The 26,908-nt window shown below is 45.7% G+C and overlaps 1 protein-coding gene across 3 annotated transcripts; it reads left to right on the top strand.

Annotated features, from left to right (window-relative positions):
• Positions 1–334: 334 nt before the first annotated feature.
• LOC119895824 (arf-GAP with Rho-GAP domain, ANK repeat and PH domain-containing protein 1) lies at positions 335–26,056 on the top strand. Of its 3 annotated transcripts, none has more exons than XM_038709178.1 (26): positions 335–598; positions 4,019–4,104; positions 5,041–5,099; positions 6,747–7,232; positions 7,609–7,716; positions 7,794–7,989; positions 9,999–10,103; positions 11,406–11,510; positions 13,968–14,028; positions 14,111–14,231; positions 14,634–14,898; positions 15,016–15,215; positions 16,909–16,994; positions 17,664–17,846; positions 18,450–18,518; positions 18,884–18,983; positions 19,137–19,193; positions 19,427–19,553; positions 21,076–21,175; positions 21,336–21,537; positions 22,545–22,590; positions 22,729–22,928; positions 24,049–24,258; positions 24,428–24,533; positions 24,768–24,909; positions 25,558–26,056. In XM_038709178.1, exons 2-26 carry the CDS (start codon positions 4,019–4,021, stop codon positions 25,600–25,602), a joined length of 3,465 nt encoding a protein of 1,154 aa, XP_038565106.1. In that variant the 5' UTR covers positions 335–598; the 3' UTR covers positions 25,603–26,056. The 3 variants fall into 3 exon arrangements, with proteins under 3 accessions (XP_038565106.1, XP_038565107.1, XP_038565103.1); XM_038709179.1 differs by lacking the exon at positions 335–598 and adding an exon at positions 734–1,966; XM_038709175.1 differs by lacking the exon at positions 335–598 and having other exon boundaries at positions 4,001–4,104; positions 7,609–7,707.
• Positions 26,057–26,908: the final 852 nt, after the last annotated feature.

The raw sequence follows: 26,908 nt of genomic DNA, 5'->3' as shown, positions 1-26,908 counted from the left end.
CTGAAATTCCTTGAAGTCATTTTTCATGGTGTGAAGGGGTCTCTCTGGGCTCTGGGTCACTGGGAAAGAGTTTTTCAGCAGCGGAGAATCCGAGAGACTCTAACAGGTCAAAGTTCAGCCGCACACACGTCAACACTCTACAAGGACACGCCCACATTCCTGCAGCAGGTTAAACCGGTGACGTTTCACTGCGTGCGCTGCAAAACCTTCCCAGGTAAAACTCGTGATCCGGATGGACGTTCAGGGGGACAGGTGTGTCCCCGCTGCACGTGACGCTGTTATATTAGATCAGTGACTGACGCAGACTCACAGAACCGGAGTCCCATCCGGTAACATCAGATTCATCCCGCCATCAGAGCAGCACACGGTCCGCAGTCACGTGGTTCACCTGTAGGGTTAACCCTTTAATCAGAGCTAGAACCCACCGGAACATACCTGCTGAGAGACACCTGCTGAGAGACCACCTGACCGCGCAGGTTTTATGAGTGCAGCTGGAGCTGAAGCAGGACGTGAACGTGTTTTCTGACCCCGGAACAGGCAGTTTGACAGCTCGGCAGGTGTCTCAGGTGTTGGACGCAGCACGGAGGAGCTCCGCACGGTGAGCGCGCACACGTTACTCTTATTTTCAGTCTTTCCTCTGGATATTTGACTTTCCTGACAGAACCGGAAGGTAACGACAAACTTTGACTTTGACTCCGCAGCCAGAAGCCAGAAGCTCGTTACTGTCGGTGAAAACACAGCTGGACACTTTTCTTTTCTCCAGCTCAGAGGCAGATATTTTCACTTCTCTACATTTATCTGACAGCTTCAGTTACAAAGTCAGACTTTTACACATGAAGACTTTATAAAATCTGAAGTTTAGTTAGAAATTAAACTCCAACAGTTTAGAAAGTTCAGCTGATAGAAATTTACCTGTAAACTATTCTGATGATCCTTAAAGTCATTTTTCATGTGAGGATTTGCTGCTTTTGATTATTTGAATCAGTTTGAGGTTTAAGCTGCCAGAACAAACAGGGTGAAGGAGTCTCTCTGAGTCACTGCCACAACATATCTCTCTGTTTTCAGAAGGTTTCAATCCATTAATGTGGAAAATAATCAGCTGATTGATCCAGAATGGAAAGAATCAGCAGCTGCAGCAGCAACATCCTGCTTTACATTCATGAGGAGGAGGAATAATATAATATATAATGGTAGGCAGGGCAGAAATGTTATCACGCTAAAAACATTTCACATCAATTATCAGGTTTACAGGCAGATTTTTGCTCCTGACTGAAAACTGAAGAAACCAGAAGGTTCAACTTTTCTTCATGGTCAGAACGGGACAAACACTTGATGCCTGACAGATCAGATCTGAGGGAGAACAGTCAAAGATATTCTGATAAAATCTCTTTTCAACAAATATGATTAGTTCATCTTTTTTCAGGCCTCTTTTTCAACAAAATAAATATTTTAATAGAAAAATTAAAAGCTAATTTGTTTGTGACTCAAATGAATTAAAGCAAATATTTATTGACGATATATTGAACATTTATTATATTGATATTGCAATAATTATCAGTACAACAGTCACAGAACATGAAGTACTTTTAATACTTTAAGTACCATTTCCTGACTATACTTGCATACTTTTACTTCAGTATCATTTCAATGCAGTTCTTTTACTTAAGTAAAGGATGTGAATACTTCATCCGCCGCTGCGTACCATCATGTAAAGGGACAATGTTTGTTTGAACTGTGAAACATGAGTAAATGTGCAGGGATCTTGTTTGTGTAACGAGTTCATCAAAGCAGAGCTGCTGCTGCAGGTGGTGGAGAACAGCAGGTGGTGGAGAACAGCTGCTGTCACACACCTGAGCACCACACCCAGCTGTAAACACAGGTACTGGATCAGAGAGCGGAGGAGGGATTTACTGGCTCTGCTGGTGTCCTGGCCAGCTGGGGAACGGAAAGAAGTACATTTACTCAGGTACTGTTACGTACTTGAGTAAATGTACTAATCTCAGTACATTGTTGCGTACGAGGATTTCCATTTAATACTACTTTTATTTAATTTCAGAGGCAAATACTGTACTTTATACTCCACTACATTTATCTGACATAAGAGAACTTGGTTTTTGTTCTGTTGCTATGGTTACTATTCACACAAGAAAGACTTGTTTCACATGAAAATGCATCGTGTTCATAGAAAGTTCCTGCAGAACTGTGGTTAGGAGTTTGGTCTCTACTGTTAAAATAGCTTTTACTGTCACGATGGTGTGAGATTTTAATGTGACCTCAGTGGGATTCAAACCCACGACCTCATTGTTGGCAGCTTAGTGCTCTAACACACAGAGACACTGCACTGATTACAGTATGTACAATACTGCAAAATACATGATTACCACAATACATAATCACTGTTATAGTATTTGTTACTTGATGAAAAACCTTCATGTTGCGAAACTTTAACAGATGTCTTCATCGATCACAACTTCATTACATGTGCTTTGTTGCTTTTAAACAAACTGCAAGTAGACTGTTAATGGTACTTACTACACTTACTACATCTCAGAGGGAAATAATGGACCTTTTACTTCACTGCCCTGCTGCTGCTTCGAGCCGCCTGGCTGGGAATCTTTTCACAGCTACTTTAAAGTACTCTGGCACATAGCCTGTGAATAACAGACTGATCGTATCTCTTAAAGACGTGTCCAGCGAAGGTTGAGGTCAACGGCAACTGGACTAGGTTGAACATACTAGTATCTTCAAATACAAATTTGAATACGATCTCCGTCCACAGCAGCGTTTTAGCTGCATATCAGAGTTGATCTCCGTCTACATTAAAACGACTGAAAACACACAGTTAGTGGCCGTTCAGGTACACTGGGCGTTTGCCGGTGTAAACATGCAGCAGATTGTCTGTTCTGCAGTTACAGAAGATTTGGAGAAAGAATAAAGAAATGCAGACAAAGAATCGGAGCAGATTTTATTTTGCATGGACCAATAACGAGCTGGGACTGTTACTGAATGTAACACGGGAAACAGATACGTACAAGTGGAGGCTGTAACTGTTATTTTCACGGTACAAAATATTTTAATAAAACTACCAAGTCAACAACTGTCAGCAGCATCGTGTTTCTGCTTTGCATGACTTATGAGAGCCAATCAGAGAGCAGAGCGTCTGCGTCATCGTTTCTAAAGTCCCCCGTTGTTTCCTGTCCGCACTAAAGCGCTACCCGCAGTAAAACGAAAAAACGGGGCAGCGTTTCCAAACTTCTCCGTTTAAGGTCTTTGTTTTCGGAGGTTTAGTCTGGACAGGAGGCGCAAACGCAGCAAAACCGAAACGCAGCAGAGTGGGCGGGGCCTAAGAGGTTGACGATTTGGATGAAGCTGAGTTTAGAGATAAGTCGGTGCCAGAGGGCAGGTCTTGGTGAATTTTGTTTCTAATAGTTAGAATATAATCATTAAAGAAGAGCTCTGGGAATGCAGCTTAAACCTGTTTGGTGTCTCCGGATGTTTGATGATCCGTGCACGAGATTAAAAGTTGAACGATTGAAAACATACAAAATAAAAGTGAAACTGTTAATTACAGATTAGATTTCAGCCTCGTGTTTTAGATCGCAGAGTGCTCTGAACGCCTCTGGGTTTTTTACCCTCTCCACAGGAGCCACTTCTGGAACAGGAAGTGCTGCCCCCTAAAGGCAAGCTGCTGTCACTACAGACAGGGTCAGGTCTCAGGTCTCAGTCTGACCCTGATCTGGGGTTAGACCAGACGTGTCAGACATCTTCTCCTGCTGTCAGTGAGTTGTTTGATCCAAAGAGCTGATTGGTCGCAGCAGCCAACATCAGTTATTGGTTCATTAAACTGACACGCTGATGCTGGATCGATACGTGATCTGTTGCTCATTGTTTACCTGGTTTCACCTTTTACACTGTCAGTCTCCAGGTGTCCACTCAGGTGTGTTGAGGACATTTGTTGCTATAGAAGACGATGATGCTTCCTGATATTGATCCAGTAAGTTTTCATCTTGTCCTCCAGATGACTCAGCCTCCTCCACCTCCCGTCCCGAAGCCTCGAGCTCGCTACATGAGGGACAGCGTGAGCTCCCTCTCCTCTTTGGACAGGTGAGTCCACCTGTGGATCTACAGAACAAACCTTCAATCTGCTCACGCACAGAATACTGGAGCAACTACAGACCCATCTCTGTTCTCAATCTGGACTACACGATACATCCATTATAGCAAAGAGATGCCAGAAATTTATGACAGAATTAATCAATGAAGATCAAACAGAATTTATCACAGGACTCCAAACACAAGACACACAAATCTGAGGTAGACCATTCAAAACAATTGTGATAAAGTCTTTGTCAACAAAAATGCATCAGTAAAATTAAGTAAAAGCTTTTTTCAGTCCCTTTTTCTCGACAAAATAAACATCTTAATAAAAAAAGTCCTAATTTGTGTATGATTCAAGCGAACACAATCAAACATAGATTGAATATTTATTGAACATTTGTTATATTGTTATTGAAAACGATTATATTGCAGTAATTATTGTTGTTTTATTGTCCAGCCCTAAATCATATCCATATTTTGGGGAATGCCCTAAAATGCACTCATTTTGGGATAAAGTCAGTGCAAGAACAGAAGATATTTTGGGCTATGAAAACCAAAGGAATGCAAAACTATAAATTGGTTCAGGACGGGACCCCCACCATAGAACAATGGATGGGAACTGTAAGACAGATTGATAACATGGCAAAAATTACCCACCAACTTTGACTGAAAGAAAATGTCTCTGTTGCTAAATGGGGAAAAATATGTGATATATGACATAATGTTAAATGTGTTTGGACTGAGAACCGTTTAAACCCAAGAAACCAGATTTATAGTCATCCTTTTTGATAATAGAATGAAAACAAACATGTTCTGTAATCTTGATGATCTTGTTTTTTGTTCTCCTGTTTCAATGTAGAAATGAACAAAAATGTATAGTTTAAAAGAGAAATCTGCTCATCGTATAGTATGGAAGTATGAGGAATGAAGTTTGTGTTTCAGAGAGCTGATTGGTGAAGATGAACATGCAGTGCTCTCTAATGGAGTTCACCTGAGCACAGGTACGCACACTCACGCACACTCACGCACACTTAACGTCACTCTGGTGAATTTACTGTCAGCCCACGGTGATCAGGTGTCCTGATTGGATGAGAGACAAGTGAAGGTGTCACAGTGACATCAGCAGGATTTTTCCACCTGTCACTGCTGCTGACTTTTCTTTTATTGCCAAAAGACAAAGGTTTGCTCAACTGAAACTTTTAAAAGGTTCAGACGTCTTCGAACAGGAAGTGATGTGTTGGAGCTGCAGAGCTGGTTCACACTGAAAGGAGCAGCAGTGACTATCACTGAAGTGTGATGTGATTATCATTAACACTACTATAAATATCTGTACCATTTTTCATTTAGTCTATAGCAACATCACCTTTACTGTCTGTACCTCTGTGTGGATATTGTGTAGTCTCTCTCTCTCTCTCTCTCTCTCTCTCTCTCTCTCTCTCTCCCCCCCTTCACCCCCAACCGGTCGAGGCAGATGGCCGCCCACCCTGAGCCATGGTTCTGCTCGAGGTTTCTGCCTCTTAAAGGAAGTTTTTCCTTGCCTCTGTCTCCTAGTGCTGCTCTTGGTGGGAACTGTTGGGCTTCTGTAAATATCATCACAGAGTACGGTCTAGACCTGCTCTTTATGAAAAGCGCTGTGAGATAACTGTTGTTGTGATTTGGCGCTATATAAATAAAACTGAATTGAATGTGAAGAGTTGGAGCTGAAAGCAGTCTCCTGAACCAATTTTATTGTCACTCTGACTGAAGTTTGATTTTTCTTCAGTTTATTGTCAGTAATTCAACTTTAAATGATCTCAGCCTCTCGTTAGAAGTCAGACTAAAAGAATGTAACCTTTGTACCAGAGTTTAGTTTCAGTTCAGTTTCACTCTGACGTGTTGCAGCGTGTTTCCGTTCAAACAGTCAAACCGGTTTGTTCCAGCAGATTGAAGTTGTTGTTGTTGTTGTTCTTTGATTATCTCCAACCTGTTTGTCTTCTGACTGCTGATGATATAATCTCAGGTCACATGCAGCTGCTGCTCCGACACACAGACTGAACTTTCAGATTCCCTCACTCCAATTAAAATAAGATTCTTTTACAGTGGAGGTAGATTCTGAAGCTAACCTCCTCTTGACTGGGATCAGGTCGACCACACATTCTTGTCTTTAAGCGTTCAGACTGAAACCAGCAGTAAACATCAGTTTGATGTCTCCTCTCCTCTGAGCCATAGAAGCTATTAAACCCATCAGTGAGCCTCATGTTCGTTCATCACCATGAACACTGTAGTTTATTCTGACTCAGTCCCACATTCACCGTCCTGCTGCCCCAAATATTCCCCAACAGATGCACCATTTCCTCCTGTTTGAGAGAAACTACAGCAATTAAAAGATTGACGTCTTCAGGAGGAATAAGTGGGCTCGCAGCTCAGAGCCACAAGCAGGAAGTCAGACTGTTGTTGATGAAATATAGAAAAACTCCGGCCTCACACTTTATTACCACGTCAATGTGACTTTTTTACTGTGAAAGTCTCTCCTCAGTCTGACAGCTGAATGATTGTAATCTGACTCGTATTGTGTAAGAACTGTAGTGACTGTATTTGTAGTTGGAGATTTTCTGTCTGTGTGTCAGCCTATCAGCTGATGTCTGATGATGTCACTCTGTCCTCCTCAGATCAAGATGCTCCTTCTCCTCCTCTCGGTGGATCGGACCGTGGCATCTACCCTACTCTGGCCAGCGTCACTGACCTCATCGCCACCAATATCCCGTCATTGGCTGGATTTGCCACCTCTATTTGTGGCTCCGCCCCCATCCCCTCTGCCCCCTTGGCACCCCCCTCCATAGACAGCATGGCTAATAACATCGCTGCCCACATACCTAGCTTAGCAGGAGCAGCTAGCAGCGTGGCTTACCCAGCTGCTGCGGAGTTAATCTCCGCCTCCACCACCACACTCACACCTGCTTCTGGCACAGGTGCTGCTAGCTTAGACAGCATCTTTAGCTCATTAGCTAACATACCCAGTTTAGCAGGCATTGTTAGCAGTGTGGCTAACCCAGCCGTTAGCTCAGTGATAACCCCGGCCATCCCACCAGCCACGCTGCCCTCTGCTGATAAACCCTGCCCCCCCTCAACGCCAAGGATGGGAGACGCTAACACAGGTACAGCAATCAGTCAGTGCATCACTTCATCAGTCAGTCGGAACTGAGGCAAGGATCTGATTTTAGTTTAGCTTTGTTCATCTTTTGTTTTCACAGAGTACGGTCTAGACCTGCTCTTTTATGAAAAGCGCTGTGAGATAACTGTTGTTGTGATTTGGCGCTATATAAATAAAATTGAATTGAAAATTGAATTGAATTGTTTTATCTTCTGTTAGTCAGGTCTGACTCGAGGTCATATGAAAGAGTTAAGGTTTAATTCAGAGGATACACATGGAACATACGTTACAGTCATTGGCCCAACAGCCCTAAACAAACCGACACTCTCCCTTCTGATTGGCTGATGCTTTCTGTGTTTCTGTTTTGAACACGTGTCCAGATGTTGGAGCTTTGTCACAGCTGGTGATGTCGACTTTAGACCAGGATGAAGGAGTCACGTTACCTTCACTAGATGAAGCTGCTGAGCCAGCAGAGGAAGGTACTGAAGGTGTGAGACTTGTCCTGTCTCGTCCTGGTCTTCATCCTCCTGCCAGTCTGATGCCTCTTTGTTTGTTCTGGTTCCAGTTTTTAAACAGAGTCCTCACCCCATCAGAAAGGAGACCCCTTACGTCACAGTGTTGGCCTGCTGGGCGAGCCAAGACGAGGCTGACACCGACTCATCCAATGAGGAGGAAGGTGTGGGAGTTAGCCCCGCCCCCTCTGGTGCCAATGGACCAACGGAAGGAGATCCTGCTTCTAACCCGTCTTTAAACACCAACAAGTATGTATACTGTATACAATAACTAGTACTACTTCTAGAATAAGCTACTTTTATACAGATGTCGTGTGTACAGAGTGGATCAACAGTAAAATTACAATATGGATATGATCAAATTTCCTGGTTTTAGTTAAGATCGTAGCAGAAGCATTCTGAACCATGTGAAGCCTCTTAGGTTTAGCAACCGGCAGGCCAGACCATAAGATATTTCATTAATCAAATCAACATAGGCATGAAATAGGATCTGTGCATCTGCCAGGGACCGAAAAGACAGAATTTACCTGCAGTCATCAGTTACTGTCACTTGATCAAACTAGTGTTTAACAAGCAAACTACGAGCACCTCAATCTTATCACAGTTTACCTGACATCCAGGATTTCACAGCAGATAAACAGGCCTCCAGATTTCTCTCTGGATCTTCATCTGCCTATACAGCCACATACAGCTGAGTATCGTCAGCGTAGCAGTGGACATTAATACGTTATGACTTATGATTTATGATTTGGCCAAGAGATAAAACATAAGTGAGAAAACCCGAGGGCCAAGAACAGAGTCCTGAGGTACTCCTTAGTTCACATTAGAAATGTCTGATGTAGTATTAAAGGATAAACAATCAATGATAAAATATACAATGATCAAAAGCTGCATTGATATCGAGGCGGTAGCTATGGCCAACCAAAAAAGTCTTTTGTTCAGCCAATTAAAAAAATGACAAAGAAAATATCAGTATCCTATCCTCGAACTTCTAATTGGATGGACATCCTGCAGCCCGCCTCCAAAGATGCCAACTGCCTCAACATTGTTAGGGACCAATAGCAGACATTTGATATCACTACATCTTTTAACCCAGATGCTGTTGGGGGGTGGGCATCTGTATAACTCACTAGTTCTGTTGCTTTTTAGATATTAAGTCTCAGACCGTCTTAAAAAGGTTTGCCGCGGACCATTAACATGCTTAGCTTTTATCCAAAGAGACATTTGCTATATAGGTCGGAGGTCGCACAACTCAGGAGCAACTAGTCTTGCTCAGGGACACATTAATGGATGTGTCACAGTGGGAATTGAACTCCAAAGGCCACTGCTCCATTGCCACATGGAACCACTATGAGTTGTATGAGGGGAGGACATAACACTTACATTTATTCATATAGCTGACACTTTTATCCAAAGTGACTTACAGCTGCTATACATGTCAGAGGTCGCACGCCTCTGGAGCAGAAAATAGCACCTTTCACAGACTAGAGGGGTCACAAAGTGCTTCACAGTAAAAAATAGAATAAAATAAAACAAATAAAACAAACAGCAACAACACATAAAATACAAAACCATATGGCTGGTTAAACGCTTGTCTAAAAAGATGTTTTCTAAAAGCTTCTACAGAGTCTAAGGCTCTAAAGGTTAAAGAAAGAGAGTTCCAGAGCCTTGGAGCCACCACACAGAAAGATCCATCACCTCTTGTTTTAAAACGTGTTCTGGTGGTGTCTCACAGTGGATTCAAACCTGATTCTCTCACACCAAAGGCATGTGTCTTATCCACTGTTCCATCACCATCCCTAGACATAATCTTTCAAAACTTCAAAACACATTAGACCCGTAGTACTCATTGGACATTAGTAGACACATGTCGAGCCCTTGTCAGATAGATGTACGTATGGGTTTCCTGGTTGATGTTGGATGATGACCGAGCAGCTAACAGACGGCTTTGTGTGGCTGCCGTGTCACAGAGAAAGGTTGTGTTTCTGATTCCTGATTAGGGAACAGAAATAAGTTGCTGTGGCAGAGCTCGCTTGGCATGAGAGGAAGTGAAAGTGGCTAACCTAGCAGTTATGAGTACCTGAAACTTGTTCTTCTGACACCGGACTGTCCTGACAGCGGTCTACTGCTTTTTCACATTTCCATCTTCTAAACGCCTAAATGGAGTGAAGCGATTCCTCGGTGAACCGGACCGTGCACCTCTCAGACCGAAGAGGTGAATCCGCCACTAACACAGCGCTGATGTTTGTGTTTTTCAGCCTCACGTCGAATTCTTCAGGTCGCCTGGTCCCCACTCGGGCGGCACCGCCCCCTCCTCGTGCTGCTGACCAACCAACAAGGCCCCTGAAGCAGAAGATCCCGAGGTACACATGCACACTCAAACACAACATCAGTCTCAGTCTGTTCCGGTCTGCTCTTATGAAATGTCATCAGTCATATTCAAAGTCCAGATTTAAACAAGAACATACTAAAGGGGGGTAGACGAGTATCCCAGGATGCATTTCACATGGAGGCAGATATGAACCAAATCTACAGCTGGTGTGATTTCCAGTCTACAGTTGCTTTTATTGTTAGACAAGAAATTGGCTGTTAAGTTTCAAATTAGTGGAACATTTATCAAAATAAAAGTGTAAAATGAGCCCGTTAGAGCTCTCAGTCAGAGTGCATGGTCATCATCCTGTGGAGAACAGTGGGACGTCATCTGTAGAGCTCTGATAAATGTTAACTTCTGGAAAAGTCAGAACGTAAATCTGATATTTAGCTTCATGTGTTTAATGGAGAGTTTAACCTCAGAGCTGCAGATGCTCAGATATGAACACATTTCCATTCTGATCAGGGTCGGGGAGGAACGGATTACATGTAACGGCGTTACCTAATCAGAATTAGAATCAATTAGAATTCAAAGAGGTCCCGTTAGAGAAAGGTCTGGAACATCATAACGACTAACTTACGTTATCATTCAGTACCATAATGTATAGTTGTATCAACATGTGTTCAGTCAACAACGGACTCAGTTTTCACATCAAACTGGAGGGATAATAAATAATAATAAATTCTAAATTTAAGTAAACTAAAATAAAGCCCGGCCCCAGAAACAGGATGGCTTCAGCAGCGTCACATTGAGAATCTTTGCATTGGAAACTAAATGAATACAACAAGTGCAGAATGAGTCATCAACATCTTAAAATGCTTTTCCAAATGACAGACTCTTAGATATCATCAAGAATAGCTACCAAACATGTTTGCCATTGATGGGCCAGATACTGCCTCAGTGGGACACAGTGCAAAGCAAATCACATAAAAACATTAAACATGGATTTGATTTCACGGGATGTTTCTCTAAAAACCCACTTAGCAGAAAAGGCATCGTAGAGACTCTCTTCTTTTGCCTATTTGGCGTCCAAGTAATCCAAAAGTAACTAACAGTAATCAGGTTACATTACTTTTATTTTGTGGAACTAAATATTCATAAATGAGAGTGAACGAGGCGGTTTGAATGATGATAGGACAGTTTTAGACAGTTCCTGTTGACCTCACCTCCCAGGTTGGATTGACTTGGATTCAGAGCTGCTGTTTCAGTTGTGTCTCCGGCCTCCAGGACACGAGTCTGACTCCGGCTAGAAAGGGAAGAATCTTCAGTCTGTTAAAGTGTGTTTGTCCTGCAGAGCGGCCACCATCCGAGTGTCCAGGAAAAAGCCGGTCAGCAGGGGTTCGATTCGGCAGGGCGCCGTGGTCAGATCCAGCTGGCTGGATGTCTGGAAGGGCTTCAGGTAATCAATTTCAATTTTCAGATATGCTGCAGTTGATTCGTCATCAATAGCCGTCCTCAGCGGAAACTTCTGGAACTGATGTCTCCTCCGGGCTGGATGGATGGATGGATGAACGAGGGGGTGGCTGGCTGGATGGATGAACAAGTGGGTGGATGGATGAACGAGGGGGTGGCTGGCTGGCTGGATGGATGGATGGATGAACGAGGGGGTGGATGGATGAACGAGGGGGTGGCTGGCTGGATGGATGGATGAACGAGGGGGTGGATGGATGAACGAGGGGGTGGCTGGCTGGCTGGATGGATGGATGAACGAGGGGGTGGCTGGCTGGCTGGATGGATGGATGAACGAGGGGGTGGCTGGCTGGCTGGATGGATGGATGAACGAGGGGGTGGCTGGCTGGCTGGATGGATGGATGGATGAACGAGGGGGTGGATGGATGAACGAGGGGGTGGCTGGATGAACGAGGGGTGGCTGGCTGGCTGGATGGATGGATGGATGAACGAGGGGGGGGCTGGCTGGATGGATGGATGGATGAACGAGGGGGTGGATGGATGAACGAGGGGGTGGCTGGCTGGATGGATGGATGAACGAGGGGGTGGATGGATGAACGAGGGGGTGGCTGGCTGGATGGATGGATGAACGAGGGGGTGGATGGATGAACGAGGGGCTGGCTGGATGGATGGATGAACGAGGGGGTGGCTGGCTGGATGGATGGATGGATGAACGAGGGGGTGGATGGATGAACGAGGGGGTGGCTGGATGGATGGATGGATGAACAAGTGGGTGGATGGATGAACGAGGGGTTGGCTGGATGGATGGATGAACGAGGGGGTGGCTGGATGGATGGATGGATGGATGAACGAGGGGGTGGCTGGCTGGATGGATGAACAAGTGGGTGGATGGATGAACGAGGGGTTGGCTGGATGGATGGATGAACGAGGGGGTGGATGGATGGATGAACGAGGGGGTGGCTGGCTGGATGGATGAACAAGTGGGTGGATGGATGAACGAGGGGTTGGCTGGATGGATGGATGAACGAGGGGGTGGCTGGATGGATGGATGAACGAGGGGGTGGCTGGATGGATGGATGAACGAGGGGGTGGCTGGATGGATGGATGAACGAGGGGGTGGCTGGATGGATGGATGGATGGATGAACGAGGGGGTGGCTGGATGGATGGATGGATGGATGAACGAGGGGGTGGATGGATGGATGGATGGATGAACGAGTGGGTGGATGGATGAACGAGGGGTTGGCTGGATGGATGAACGAGGGGGTGGCTGGATGGATGGATGGATGAACGAGGGGGTGGATGGATGGATGGATGAACGAGGGGGTGGATGGATGAACGAGGGGTTGGCTGGATGGATGAACGAGGGGGTGGCTGGATGGATGGATGGATGAACGAGGGGGTGGCTGGATGGATGGATGGATGAACGAGGGGGTGGATGGATGAACGAGGGGTTGGCTGGATGGATGGATGAACGAGGGGGGGGCTGGCTGGATGGATGAACAAGTGGGTGGATGGATGAACGAGGGGGTGGCTGGCTGGATGGATGAACAAGTGGGTGGATGGATGAACGAGGGGTTGGCTGGATGGATGGATGAACGAGGGGGTGGCTGGATGGATGGATGAACGAGGGGGTGGCTGGCTGGATGGATGAACAAGTGGGTGGATGGATGAACGAGGGGTTGGCTGGATGGATGGATGAACGAGGGGGTGGATGGATGAACGAGGGGCTGGCTGGATGGATGGATGAACGAGGGGGTGGCTGGCTGGATGGATGGATGGATGAACGAGGGGGTGGATGGATGAACGAGGGGGTGGCTGGATGGATGGATGGATGAACAAGTGGGTGGATGGATGAACGAGGGGTTGGCTGGATGGATGGATGAACGAGGGGGTGGCTGGATGGATGGATGGATGGATGAACGAGGGGGTGGCTGGCTGGATGGATGAACAAGTGGGTGGATGGATGAACGAGGGGTTGGCTGGATGGATGGATGGATGGATGAACGAGGGGGTGGCTGGATGGATGGATGAACGAGGGGGTGGCTGGATGGATGGATGGATGAACGAGGGGGTGGCTGGCTGGATGGATGAACAAGTGGGTGGATGGATGAACGAGGGGTTGGCTGGATGGATGGATGGATGAACGAGGGGGTGGCTGGATGGATGGATGGATGGATGAACGAGGGGGTGGCTGGCTGGATGGATGAACAAGTGGGTGGATGGATGAACGAGGGGTTGGCTGGATGGATGGATGAACGAGGGGGTGGCTGGATGGATGGATGGATGGATGAACGAGGGGGTGGATGGATGGATGGATGAACAAGTGGGTGGATGGATGAACGAGGGGGTGGCTGGATGGATGGAAGGATGGATGAACGAGGGGGTGGCTGGATGGATGGATGAGAGGGTTGATAGATAAACTAACTCCTCTCTCTCTCTCAACAGACACAATGTTTTATGGGCGACATTGGACGGACAGCTGATGTCTCTGTGGAAAAAACGCACAGTAAGTCAGTGTCTCTGTCACTGTCTCTCTCTGTCTCTCTGTCAGTCCATACAGTGATGGGTGTGCTTGTTTTGTTCACCAGGACCAGTTCAGTGAGTTGCTGTTTCATGTCTCCAGCATCACCAACGTGAAGAAAGGGGACAAACGCAGATTCTCCATTTACTTCAAGAAGAAACATTATGACTTCATGGCTCATAATGATGGTAAGAATTCTACTGCTGTCTCCTGGTCCCTGCTGTACTCTACCGCTGTCTCCTGTACCCTGCTGTACTCTACCGCTGTCTCCTGGTCCCTGCTGTCTCCTGTACCCTGCTGTACTCTACCACTGTCTCCTGGTCCCTGCTGTCTCCTGTACCCTGCTGTACTCTACCGCTGTCTCCTGTACCCTGCTGTACTCTACCGCTGTCTCCTGGTCCCTGCTGTCTCCTGTACCCTGCTGTACTCTACCGCTGTCTCCTGGTCTCTGCTGTCTCCTGTACCCTGCTGTACTCTACTGCTGTCTCCTGGTCTCTGCTGTCTCCTGTACCCTGCTGTACTCTACTGCTGTCTCCTGGTCTCTGCTGTACTTTATCTGATGATTCTTCTTCATGGATTTTGTCTCTCAGAGGTTCATGAAGGCTGGGTCACGTCCCTGCTGGCGTCTCGAGGCCGGCCAAGCCCCGCACCCCCAGAGCTCCACGGACAAATCACAATGAAGGACACGCGGAGCCGCGCCTACGCCGCCGTTTGGGGTCACGACCTCTGGATTTACCCCAACAAGGAGGGCTTCCAGCTGGGCATCGCCTCCTTCTCCGTCCCCCTGAACGTGGCCTCAGTCAAGCCTATAGGGAAACACTCGTTTTCCCTCATCACGCCATACAAGAGCTTCAAGTACACACCTGTCTTTTCTGTCTGTCTGTCTGTCTGTCTGTTGCTATAGCAACATTAAGTCCTAATGTTCTTTCTTCTCCCTGTTCTTCCTCTTTGGCCCCGCCCCCTTGTCTGCAGCCTGTCTGTTGATTCGTCAAAGGATCTGTCCATGTGGATGGACAAACTGTCCTCGTATATCCTCAGCGCCCTGTCCTGCAGCCAGGTGATGATGCGTTTGTGGGAAAACCCCGACAACAAAGTGTGCGCCGACTGCGGCTCGGCCAATCCTGAGTGGGCGTCGGTCAACCTGCTGCTGGTCATCTGTCCGGCCTGTGCAGGTACGAGCTCACCCGTGTTCACGTCATGTGCGTTTGTGCATCACTAATTGTTGTGTTGTGTTTATGAATATCATTTGTGGATGTGATGAAGAGTCTCATGATTACAACTTAGCGTACGAGTCATCAGACGACTAGGCACAGTTGTGTGACCACAGAACAGGTTTTGCCGGTATCATGTTACGGTACACCACCATCACAAACACAGATGCTGCTCTTTCTGTTAAACTGATGCGAGCTGACGTGTTGTAGTGGACGCCCTCAGTGTAGGCGGGCGACGCCACATGAAGCTGCCTGACGACATTGACAACGTTCTTGTAAACGGCTCACACGGGAGCTGAGCTTCCTCTGCTCCGCTGCACTCGCGCAACACGCAGCATCGTGGGCTACACATATTATATCCGCGTAAACCCTGGTGAGCGGTTTGGGGGTTAAAATGCTGTCTCACTACATCAGAATCAGCTTTATTGCCAAGCAGGTTTTCCTCACACAAAGCATTTGCTTTGGTAACTTGGTGCTAAACAATAAAAATAAAATATATAATTAAAGTTGCAAGCAGCGTTGGGCGGGCCCTCGCATGTGTTACGTGTGGAGGTGTGAGGCGGCCACGATGCAGATTCTGGAGCTCTGCCGGTGAATGATGGCAGATGGATGTGTTGAGGGCGGGACTATTATTATCCATATCAAATTTGGTATAAATGGGAGCATGTATACTGAAACTATAACAATTTCCTATTTCTCAGCGAATCGTCATTTTTTGAGGCCACGCCACGGGCATGCTCATGGATGAAAACTCGCAGTTTGTATAACTTTTACTCGTCAATGGTTTTGGACTGCACAGCGAAAATGTGAAGTTGATCGGACTAATTCCATAGGAGGAGTTCGTTAAAGTACAAAGTGTGCAAATCCCCAAAATGACCATTAAATCCAAAATGGCCGACTTTCCGTTGGGTGTGGGGCATCGTTCCAAGAGGCTTTTCTGTGCGTCTGGACATGATGCACTTACCAAAATTGAGGTTACTTTGCAGAAGAAAATAGGGACCTCGCAGGGTTCATGCCCTAAATATTAAAATGCAGCACTGCAGTTAAGTACATGTGCATCGGATGTGTATTGTGTAACAGTTACAGAATGAAAGGTAAAAGGAGGGAGAGGTTTGGGAAGGCGTGAGAATCAGAGTCAGTGGAGGTCCTGGTTCTTGTTGGTGAGAGGTTTTGGTCCTGATGGACCGCAGAGGAGTCAGCTGCAATCTTTCCTGCTCGCCTCAGAGTCCTGGAGGCGTACAGGTCCTAGAGGTAGTATTGTAGTACTCGACCGGTCTTGAGGCCCTTTTTTGATGGTCTTGGTCTCGTCTCGGACTCGACCGCATTCGTACCTGGTCCTGTCTCAATCTCGGACATTGAGCACTAGGGATTTCCAGTCTGGGTCTGATGACCCACTGGTGATGCTGGTGCCCAGGAAGAGGACTGTGGAGTCACACAGGGTTATCGGGGAGGGTGGGGCTGGGCTGTTCCTAAAATCCACAACCATCTCTGCTCCTTCAAGAAGGAGTCCTTTCTCCTTCAGGTGTAAGTAAACTGAGGAGTTGGAGGAGTGACCCTTCTGTGTTGAGCCGTAAATAATATAGTCTGTGGAATGCTAATGTTGCGAGCAGATCTATTGGTTTAAATGCAGAATGCTAACAGTGTCTGTTCTCAGGTCAGCATCGAGCTCTGGGGATCAGGCTGTCGAAGGTCCGCAGTCTGACGATGGACAACAAGATCTGGACTGAACCACTCATACAGGTGAGGGGGGGCCAGACTGAACCACTCATACAGGTGAGGGGGGGGGGGGCAGACTGAACCACTCATACAGGTGAGGGGGGGGGCCAGACTGAACCACTCATACAGGTGAGGGGGGGCCAGACTGAACCACTCATACAGGTGAGGGGGGGGGGCAGACTGAACCACTCATACAGGTGAGGGGGGGGGGCAGACTGAACCACTCATACAGGTGAGGGGGGGGACAGACTGAACCACTCATACAGGTGAGGGGGGGGCAGACTGAACCACTCATACAGGTGAGGGGGGGGGGGACAGACTGAACCACTCATACAGGTGAGGGGGGGGCAGACTGAGGGGGGGATTTAAACACTCGTGTGAGTTCAGCGAAACAAAACAACAACAAAACGGTGATTCCCTGAACACCCTGCTGTGAACGCAAGCGCACTGAATTTTCCTGCCTTTTTTACACCGTTGTGTTTACAAACTTAGCACAACTGATAAGTGGGTAACACCTGAGACACGGTTAGCAACATTTTCGGTGGGAATGTTTGAAACATTTTTGGATTGAACGACATGTTTCCTGCAATGGGCCACCGTTTCTGTTTGCTACGTTTTGTCTGCGCTGAACTCGGCCCAGGCGAAGGGAGGACTGAACCACTCAATTATAACCTTTAACCTCTTCCTCTCCAGCTGTTTGTTAACTACGGTAACAGCCTGGCCAATCAGGTGTGGGCTCCAGCGGTGCCGGCGGCGGAGCGGCTGCGTCCAGAGTCGTCGGACAAGCAGAGGTCAAAGTTCATCCAGGATAAATACAGCAGGGGGCGCTACAGACGAGTCCACGCTCTGACCTCCTCACCCTCTCAGATGGATCAGGTCTGACTCAGTTACAGTTACTCTGACACGTTGCCATGGTAACTGTAGGGACGTTCAGTTCGGGTTTGTGTGTTTCAGGATGTAAAGTAAATATCAGTTTTCAGATCAGAGCAGTGGAAATATTGTAATATTTATTAGGCTGGATCAGATAAACATCCCACAGTGATGGATTTTCTTTAGTTTATTTCAAACATTTAGATACATTTAAATAACTTCATATTTTAGATTTAAATTAAAAACCCTTTTTTAATTTACCTCCATGCCTCAGATAATGATGTCATTTTATTTTCACATAACTGAAATGGTAGATGATAAAAATACAGATGTATCTGTCGGTGTGAAGAAACTGATCTGAAACCAGTCATCATTACAGTTTCAGAGCTGGAGCCTGTTTGCTCTGTTCCATTCGAGGGTTCGATCTAATTGTTGTGCCTTGGTTTATTTGTGTTTTCAAGAGTGATCCAAAAAACGGTTTGTCCCGAGACAGGGCGCACGTCCATGTACGCGCAAACTGTACATGGACGTGCGCTTAATATGTGAACATGAAAGTTTAGTGCTTACATCACCTGTACAGGTGTGTGATGATGTGCGTTTGTGTTTCAGAGGCTGCGCCAGGTGGTCTTAGGAGACGACGTAGGAGAAACGATGTCGCTGATCTGCTCGGGAGCAAAGGTCTGATGGTTTCACTCTTTGATGATCTTTTAATGATCATTACGCACGCACACATTTAAAGTGTTTTTCTTTATTCACTTCATGTCACCGTTTTAAGTTTAGCATCTTCAGCAGCTGAGCTCACGGCTCCTGCAGGTCACACTCCAACACGTCTGTCTGTAAAAAGCACCTGTGAAGTTACTTGGTGACCAGACGTGCTGTCGTGTGACAGCAGGTAAATCACAGGTTTAAATTAGTAAAGGAACAATGAGTGAGATCAGCTTCAGGGTCCTGGTCCTGCAGGTACAGGGTCACACTTTGTTTCTGCTGTGAGAAACAGCCGTTTACTACTTCCTGTACCTGAGTGATGTTCGTTACCTGTGCAGGTGTGTCAGTCAGACCCTCAGAGCCCCTCCCCCATCATGCTGGCTGAGAAGGCCGGTCAGGCTCTGCAGACCCAGCTGCTCCGGCTCAACGAGTACACAGGTAACACACCCCTCTTCTCACCTGGCTGCACTGACGTACAGGTGGACACTGTGACATCACTGTTGGGCGTGGTCACTGAGGTGACCTAACTGTTGAACAGACTCATCTGGATGTGATTCTGGATTCAGGACTTTTTATTCTGTTTTTATTCAGAGTTCCCGCCTTACCAGCCACAGTCAGCCAATAGGAGACCTGACCCCGCCCCCTCAGGTAGGATGAATCACCTGGATGAATTTATAATGAGCATGTTTTTAGAACTTTTTGTTTATGCAGTCTGTCATTGTCTGTATGAATCATATTTGGAGCTGCAGGATGTCTGAGCGGAGAAACACAAAGAAAAGCAAATGTTGTTTTGAACCAAAAGGCCACCGTACGAGTCCTGAAAAGGATGATGTCATTCTGTTCAGCACTTTGATCCTCAGAAACATTTTCTGTGTGTGAAGGTGAGGAAGAGGAGGAGCTTCATGGAAAACTGGAAGAAGATCGTTTTCTGTTCTCATTGGAAAACGACTCGGCAGCGTGCGACGTCCTCGACCTGCGAGAAGTTCTGTCCGTCTTCATTAAAGACGGGTAAATAAAATAGTGAAACTTCTGATACTACTGCTAATGTATTGCTTGTACTGTATATAGCAGACAATATCACATCTATTAAATCAGAAATATGTGAAGTTGATTCAGTAAAACCGAAACAGTGAGGAAGAAACCGAGACGTCATTTAGCAGCTCACGACCTGCTGCAGCCTGTCTCGGCTTGGATGCTCTTAGAAAGTACGTGTGAGTCTTTCTTGGTTTAATAAAGGTTTAAACAGACATTAGGCAAACTGAAGAGCAGGATGTCTGTACTTCAAAGCTCAGGAGCCTAAAGAAGGGAAACTACACATTCTTTCAAACACAATTCAACATGTTGAGAAGCAGAACAGAGTTTTCTGTGTCAGTTAAAGGAACAGGATGTTGTAAAGGACAGCTCCCTCTGGTGGAGACTCCTCATCACTGCAGGATTCTACAAACTGCTTCAACAGGTGGAGGAAAACACCTGTCAATGACTTGAATATTGAGTCAGAAACAGCCATCAAATCACCACAGAACTGAATCGAGGTCAGGAGAACCAGATGGTTGTTTATAGACTGAAATCCTTTCTGTGTGGATTTTATAGAACATACTGGCTTTATAGACACATTATAGGAAACAGATTTTCCTAATGCAGCGCTGTCAAATGTAAAATAGATCTAATGATTTCAAATGTAATGCGGGTCAGAAGGTGCCTTGCAACAAACCCTAACTTTCAGGTTAAGTCTGACGCTACTTTTGACGCTATTCTGTCAAAGCGAGACACTGCAGGTGAACAGGGAACAGAATTAACTAACATATCACTGTGAAACGTTCTTCGTTGATTAGTCACATTAAGGCAATATTATTTTGTATTACAGGTTTCCTGAAATATTATGTTTAATATGCAAATGAGGCAGTATCTAATGAAATATGCACTAATTTGCATCTATTTCAAGAACTGAAATCTGAACACAGATGATTAATTACTCCATAAATCAGAAATGCTATCAAAAAGCATGGAAAAAATAACGTTATTTCATGGTTTTGGTAATAAAATGTTCCATAACTCAGGCTGTGAATGATGTATGAACAAACCTCTCTTCAGAACATAATTGGGCATAAAACTGGGAAGTCTGGTGTCTGTAAGAGCTGCTGAAGTGAAGATGTTAAATTCTATACATTTTCATTGAAAATCAATATATACAGACCAAATATCTAATATCAAGTTAGCAACGTAAAAACCAAGTAAATCAGTCCTCTGTCTCTTCTGCACAGGAGACACGTTCTATGTATGTTTATGCAGATGATGACGTTCTGTCAGTCACGTGTTATGTGTCTGAGCGCAGAGGACTGCTGGACCACATTTACAACTTGTGATCATTTCCTTTGCACTGATTTTTGGCACATGGCAGTAAAGGAAACAAACACGACAGACTGCAGAATCTGTGGGAAACTGTAACTCAGGCTGAGCAGTGTGCTGGTCACTAAGGACATTTGTAATACTGCTTCTAATGCTTCCTGTCCGTGTGTTGGTGTGTTTTCAGACCAGCTCATGAGTTTGAGATGGTGACGCTGAGCGATCAGCTGGCCTGTGCCGCTGACAACAACGAGGCACTGCTGGATCACCTGGTCCACATACTGAAGGTAAACCTGGGTGTGTCTGTCTCTCTGAAGACAAGTTTGAGCTTTAGACGTTAAAGAAGAAGACAGAAAGACACGTTGTCTGGTCTTCACCTGCAGATGTCTGTTGGAGGGTTCTTGTTATTAACGAGTTCATGTTATCAACCTGAGTCCATGTTTGCAGGTGATTCTCCCACCTGGCGTGTCTTATGCGGAGGTGTGCGGGGCTTCTGCTGTCAGTAAAGTGTGTGTCGTTGAAGTGGGCGGAGCCTCTACTCAGTCTGACTCCTGGTTGTTGCTGTGGGAGGACGGCATCAGTGTTTACCCCGTCCACAGACAGACACGGCAGACTCTGAGGATGGAACTGAGCATGCTCAGTCACCACGGTAATGGTCAAATGTTTCAGTAAAAATCTGTAAAAACTGAAGCCTGGAGCAAACTCAGCTTTACTCTTCACTGTGGAATTATTATTAATCTGACAATCTGTATTTATCTAAGATTAAAGATGTTTCGTCAGTTCTTAAAATAAATATAACAAGTAAAAGCTAAATCCCAGCAGGGGTCTTTCAGACTTATATCCATGTTTTAAACTAGATACTGGGGAAGAGGATGGATTGTTAATATTTGCTTCCATTTGTTGAGAGTCCTAAATATACATAGAGCCGATCAGTTTTAATTATTTTAAATCAGATTTTCTGTTTTTGTGTTTTCTGCTGTCAGATCATGTGTTCCTCTTTTTGTTTGTTCTATTAATTGATTGTTTAAATAATGAAAAACATCTAAAATTCCCTGTGTAATGTCCACATGCTCTTCATCAGATAGTGTTCCACAAGGCTCCAATCTGGGTCCTCTACTGTTCAGACAGAATTTTACAACACCGGGTTGTATAATGAGATGAAGTTTTAGTTCCCTTTAGTATGTTACCGCTGCAGAGAGAGTTTGTTTCTATGCAGACGACACCCGACTGTATCCAGCTGTTCAGTGAGCTGATCTGAGCCTGTTTACTGCTTTAAAAATGGATCTGAAATCAATGTGAGACTGAAACGCCCTCCACCTGAGTCAGGACAGAACAACAAGTTTAGTTTGTTAACAAGAAAATTAGTTTTCAGGTAACATATGTCAGTCAGTGTTGCCTCTCATATGAGAGTCCAGTCACAGTGTAAGGAACGAAAACAGCATTGTTTTGATAGAGAGCTGATGTTTGTTCTGAGTCCACTGAACCAGAATATGAATCTGTCTGAAAGAAAGAAGTTTTTTATAACACAGACCTGACGTAAGAAGCTCAACTGATGTGAAAAACAAATTGGGAACAAAAGTGAAGTTTTGAATCTATTTGAATTAAACTCTGAATGAAATCTCTGAACATCAAACGTGGTCTCGTGTTCTCTTTCAGAAATGGATCTATCTGAAAACATTATCACCATGGTGACTGCAGACAGGTGTGCACACACTCACATTTCCCTCCTGAGAAGATTATGAATCTGTTTACATTAGCCGCAACAATAATGTTTACTTATACATTTATATTCCTGACTTCTGATTGGCTCACAGCTTGCATCTTGTTGTTTTCTCATCAGGACCGTGTCGCTGCGTTTTGAGGAGCAGCACAGCTGTCAGTCGTGGTTTAACCACCTGCAGAAAGCCCTGACCAATCAGAAAGCAGCTCCACAGCGTCAACGCCCAGCTCGCCTGTCTCTGTACCCTGTGATGGATGTGGGGTCGAGGGGTTCAGTTCCACCGGCCATCGAACGCTGCATCTCCCACATCACAACCTACGGTCAGTTTATGTTCACACATCATACATATTTATTTTTACATAATTTATACATTTACAAGGTACATTTATTGATCATTTTACAACACAGGGTTGTTTAACAAGGTAAAGTTGTAGTTCCCTTTTTTGATACTCGTATAAAGCAAACATTATATACAAAAAGTTTACACAGTAAATGGTGGATATATAATAAGTCATAGAAATAAAACTGTTGTGCATGGAGCAGTGCTGAGGATGAATGTAAAAGTTTCTCAGCCTGGGGGAAGAAGCTGCTCTGCAGTCTGGTGGTGCGGCAGCAGAGTGAACAGGCTATCCTCTAGGGTTTTGCAGGCACCTTACCGATATCACGATGCTCGGGAGATGGGTACCAATGATATTCTGAGCAGTTTGAATCCCCCGCTGCAGAGCCCTCCGGTCCTGGGCAGTGCACATCCCATGTTAGAGATGTTTCCAGTCAGGATGCTTTCTGTTGCTCCTCTGTAAAAGCTGACAAGAACTTGGCACGGGTATTTAACCTTCATTCAGTCTTCACAACAGAGTTGCGATAGTGGCTGTCTTGAAGCAGGTGGGAACCCTCTCCTGAGACAGTGAGATGTTGAAAATGTCAGTAACAACATCAACTAGCTGATTGGCTCAGGTTTTTAGTACACGGCCAGGAATGTTATCAGGCCCAGCTGCTTTACTCATATTCACTCTCAGCAGGACTCTCCTCACATCTGCTGTGGATACTGACAGTGGCCGGTCCTCTGGAGGTGGAGTAGACTTTACAGCTGACTCCTTGTTGAGGAGACCAAAGTGTGCATAAAAGGTGTTAAGTTCATCTGGTAATGTGGCCTCACACATGATGGGGGCGCTCCTGCTTTTGTATCCTGGGAGGTTTTTGATGGCCTGCCACATATCTTTGGTGTTGAGGTCTCTCCAGTCTCTGCTGATGTCTCCACTTTGAAAGCTGGCATCAAGGAGGCAGTCTCAAAACAGTCCTGTAGAGCTGCTGTAGCCTCACCTGTCCACACTGTGACTGTTTTGCTGTTGGTTTGACCTGTTTAATCAGCTGGGTGGGCAGGAGAAACAGAGAAATATGGACTGGTAAATAAAATAGAAGTTAAATTTTTTTGTCTCTCAGGTCTGAAGGTGGACGGCGTGTACCGGCGCTGTGGCCTCGCTGTCAAAGTCAACAGATTGGTGGAGGCTCTGAAGACGTCACCTAGATCCGCCCCTCTGGAGAGTGATGAGCAAGGTGTGTTGGACACTTGCTCCGCCCTCAAACAGTATATCCGCCAGCAGGAGAGTTTGATCCCCGACAGAGACTCACAGCAGTGGCAGCAGGCTGCAGGTTAGTACACAGGTACATGTAATAGTAGGATATAACTACAGTAGTATCTGTGTAAACATTGTGGTAATGGAACAGCAGAAGTAGTAGTATCAGAAGGCTGTCTGGACTCGTACCATAAAGTAGTAATACTACAGTAGTACTCACTCTAACAGAACTTTCTCTCTCTCAGAGATTTCAGGTGAACACTCCAGGTTTTCAGCCTACCGTCGGTTGCTACGGCAACTTCCTGACGACAACCGAGCAACGCTGAACGCACTGTTTGGACACTTTTACATGTAACTCTAACACAAAATAATGTTAATATCAGTATCCCGATCTTTGTTGGCACACTAGGTCTGAGACCAGGTCTGAGACAGCAGTTAAAGCAGTTAGTGTCATTTGAAAGCAGCAAAGATGGTCAGAACATTACCACACAGTCCACATCCTCACGGTGAGTCATAAACCAGACTCTGTTAGACCTGAACAACATAGGTTAACCTCTTTACTGCCCCCCCCCCCGTCTCTCACAGGGTCCAGGTGATGTCTCAGGATAACAGGATGTCTGCTCATAATCTGGCTGTGGTCCTGGTCCCGACTCTGTTTCAGACTATGAACCAGGATATGCTCCGACTCACTAAAGAGTTTATCATCCATCACACACTTCTGTTCCTGGTAAATATGCTGCACGACACACGCAGACTGTTGTAGACCTCTTCTGTACATGTTATGCACCCTGTAAACCCCGACCCCAGACTGCTGCTGTTTGTTTTCACTGATCAGAGATCAGTGTTATGATTGTGATTGGTCGTCTGCTGCAATAACCAGCCTGTTGATGTGAACGCACTCATGGCTAGATTAGGAAACCCTGCAGCTAGTCCCCGACCTCTGTGCAGCTAGTCCCCGACCTCTGTGCAGCTAGTCCCCGACCTCTGTGCAGCTAGTCCCCGACCTCTGTGCAGCTAGTCCCCGACCTCTGTGCAGCTAGTCCCAGACCTCTCTGCAGCTGGTCCCAGACCTCTGTGCAGCTAGTCCCCGACCTCTGTGCAGCTAGTCCCCGACCTCTGTGCAGCTAGTCCCCGACCTCTGTGCAGCTAGTCCCCGACCTCTGTGCAGCTAGTCCCCGACCTCTGTGCAGCTAGTCCCCGACCTCTGTGCAGCTAGTCCCCGACCTCTCTGCAGCTGGTCCCAGACCTCTCTGCAGCTAGTCCCCGACACTGAATGTTGAGTGCTCTGTTTCTGCTGACATCTTTCTGACAGAACATGTTGAGACCAGCTGAACTGATTTAAAGGGTTAAACCTGACTGATGTGTTTCTCTGCAGACACCCAGTGAGGAGCAGGAGGAAGAGCAGATCACTGTCTTCTGAGGAGGAGGAGGAGCAGATGTTTGTGGCCTGTCTTGACTTCTTTTAACTTAACCTGAACTAACTTGCATAACCATGATGACGAAGGTCCGGTACGCCTGGCGCTGGTACTCTCCCACGCTCATATCTGTGCTTTGGGAGTTATTATACAAAATATTCTGTGCAGGTTGGTTTGAGGATGGAAGCTAGTGTTTTACAAATGATCAAACTTTTGCTACAGATGTAAATGAAATATTTGATTGGTTGGAATCTGTTGATCACTTCAGGGTGTCCACACTGTTGTAGAAAAGGGTTTTATTATTATCTCTTTTATTAAAATGTACAAACACAGGAGTTTATATTTTATTAACACAGAATCTGAGGAGATGTCAGTCCAACTCCTCATTTACTATCATGTAGACCACTTGCCAACTCAACTGTGTCATTAAATTAAAAGTCTGTTGTTCATTTACTCAAATCAGCTGTTTTAACCTCCTTTTTCTATTTACAACATCTAAACAGGAAGTGGTTCTCAAGGCTGAGCTCAGACTTATTGTTGGACAGAGTTCAGGGATAAACTGATGAATGTTTTCATTTAAATGTGAGCAGCTGCTGCATAATGAGCTTATTATAATATCATGTTTATAGTACTTTTGAGTAACGTCAGTTTAAAGTGCTTCACATTTAGGATAAAATACCATAAAACTTTAATTACTGCTTTTATTTGTTTAACCTCTAAACATTTTGACGGCCGTGCGGTCCTGGTTGGCAGCGTACGGTATGTAAACACAACTGCTATGTTTAAGTTGAGATGCTCATATGATGCACCATTGGAAAGTCGTTGTGATCGACCAATGCAAACTATTTCAAGATACCACAGCGGGTACAAGCAGCGCCTCTGTCAGACCAGCCAGTACAATCAAAACTGACGCGACTCACCTATGAAGCCTCAGAGAAACTTCATCCACCAGTCGATTTATATTTGGTCAAAAATGGTCTTGTTACTTTGTCAAAGATCCAGACGATCAAATCCAGTAAAAACATTTAGTCCAAAGCACATTATTCCTTCAATAAAACCCCAGGGACTGCTGCCGCATCGCTTCATCTTTATCAGCAGACGTGTCTAATAGGTCATTAAAAGCGTAATAACTCCGGTTTGGATGTAAACAACTACGATATCTTAATTTCAAAATGGCTGCTGATCTCTAACCTTTCGATTGACACCTAATTGGACCCAGAAGGAGCTCTCATGTCCCGTACAGCCTACAGTAACCAATGAGAGCCCGCGCTGAAAGGAAGCCCCTATCATTTCCAACCAACTGCACCGATG

Source organism: Micropterus salmoides, unplaced genomic scaffold, assembly GCF_014851395.1.
Source record: "Micropterus salmoides isolate LMB-PRFRI ecotype aquatic unplaced genomic scaffold, ASM1485139v1 Ms_hic_scaffold_9, whole genome shotgun sequence".
NCBI lineage: Eukaryota > Metazoa > Chordata > Actinopteri > Centrarchiformes > Centrarchidae > Micropterus > Micropterus salmoides.
The sequence above is the reverse complement of the archived record's forward strand: the minus strand, read 5'-3'. Positions and strand labels throughout refer to the sequence as shown.

Coding starts and splice junctions, on each gene's coding strand:
- LOC119895824 (XM_038709178.1), top strand. CDS start 4,019: ATGACTCAGCCTCCTCCACCTCCCGTCCCGAAGCCTCGAGCTCGCTAC. Junction 7,717..7,793: donor AGCAGAGGAAGGTACTGAAG/GTGTGAGACTTG, acceptor TTCTGGTTCCAG/TTTTTAAACAGAGTCCTCAC. Junction 7,990..9,998: donor CCGTCTTTAAACACCAACAA/GTATGTATACTG, acceptor TGTGTTTTTCAG/CCTCACGTCGAATTCTTCAG.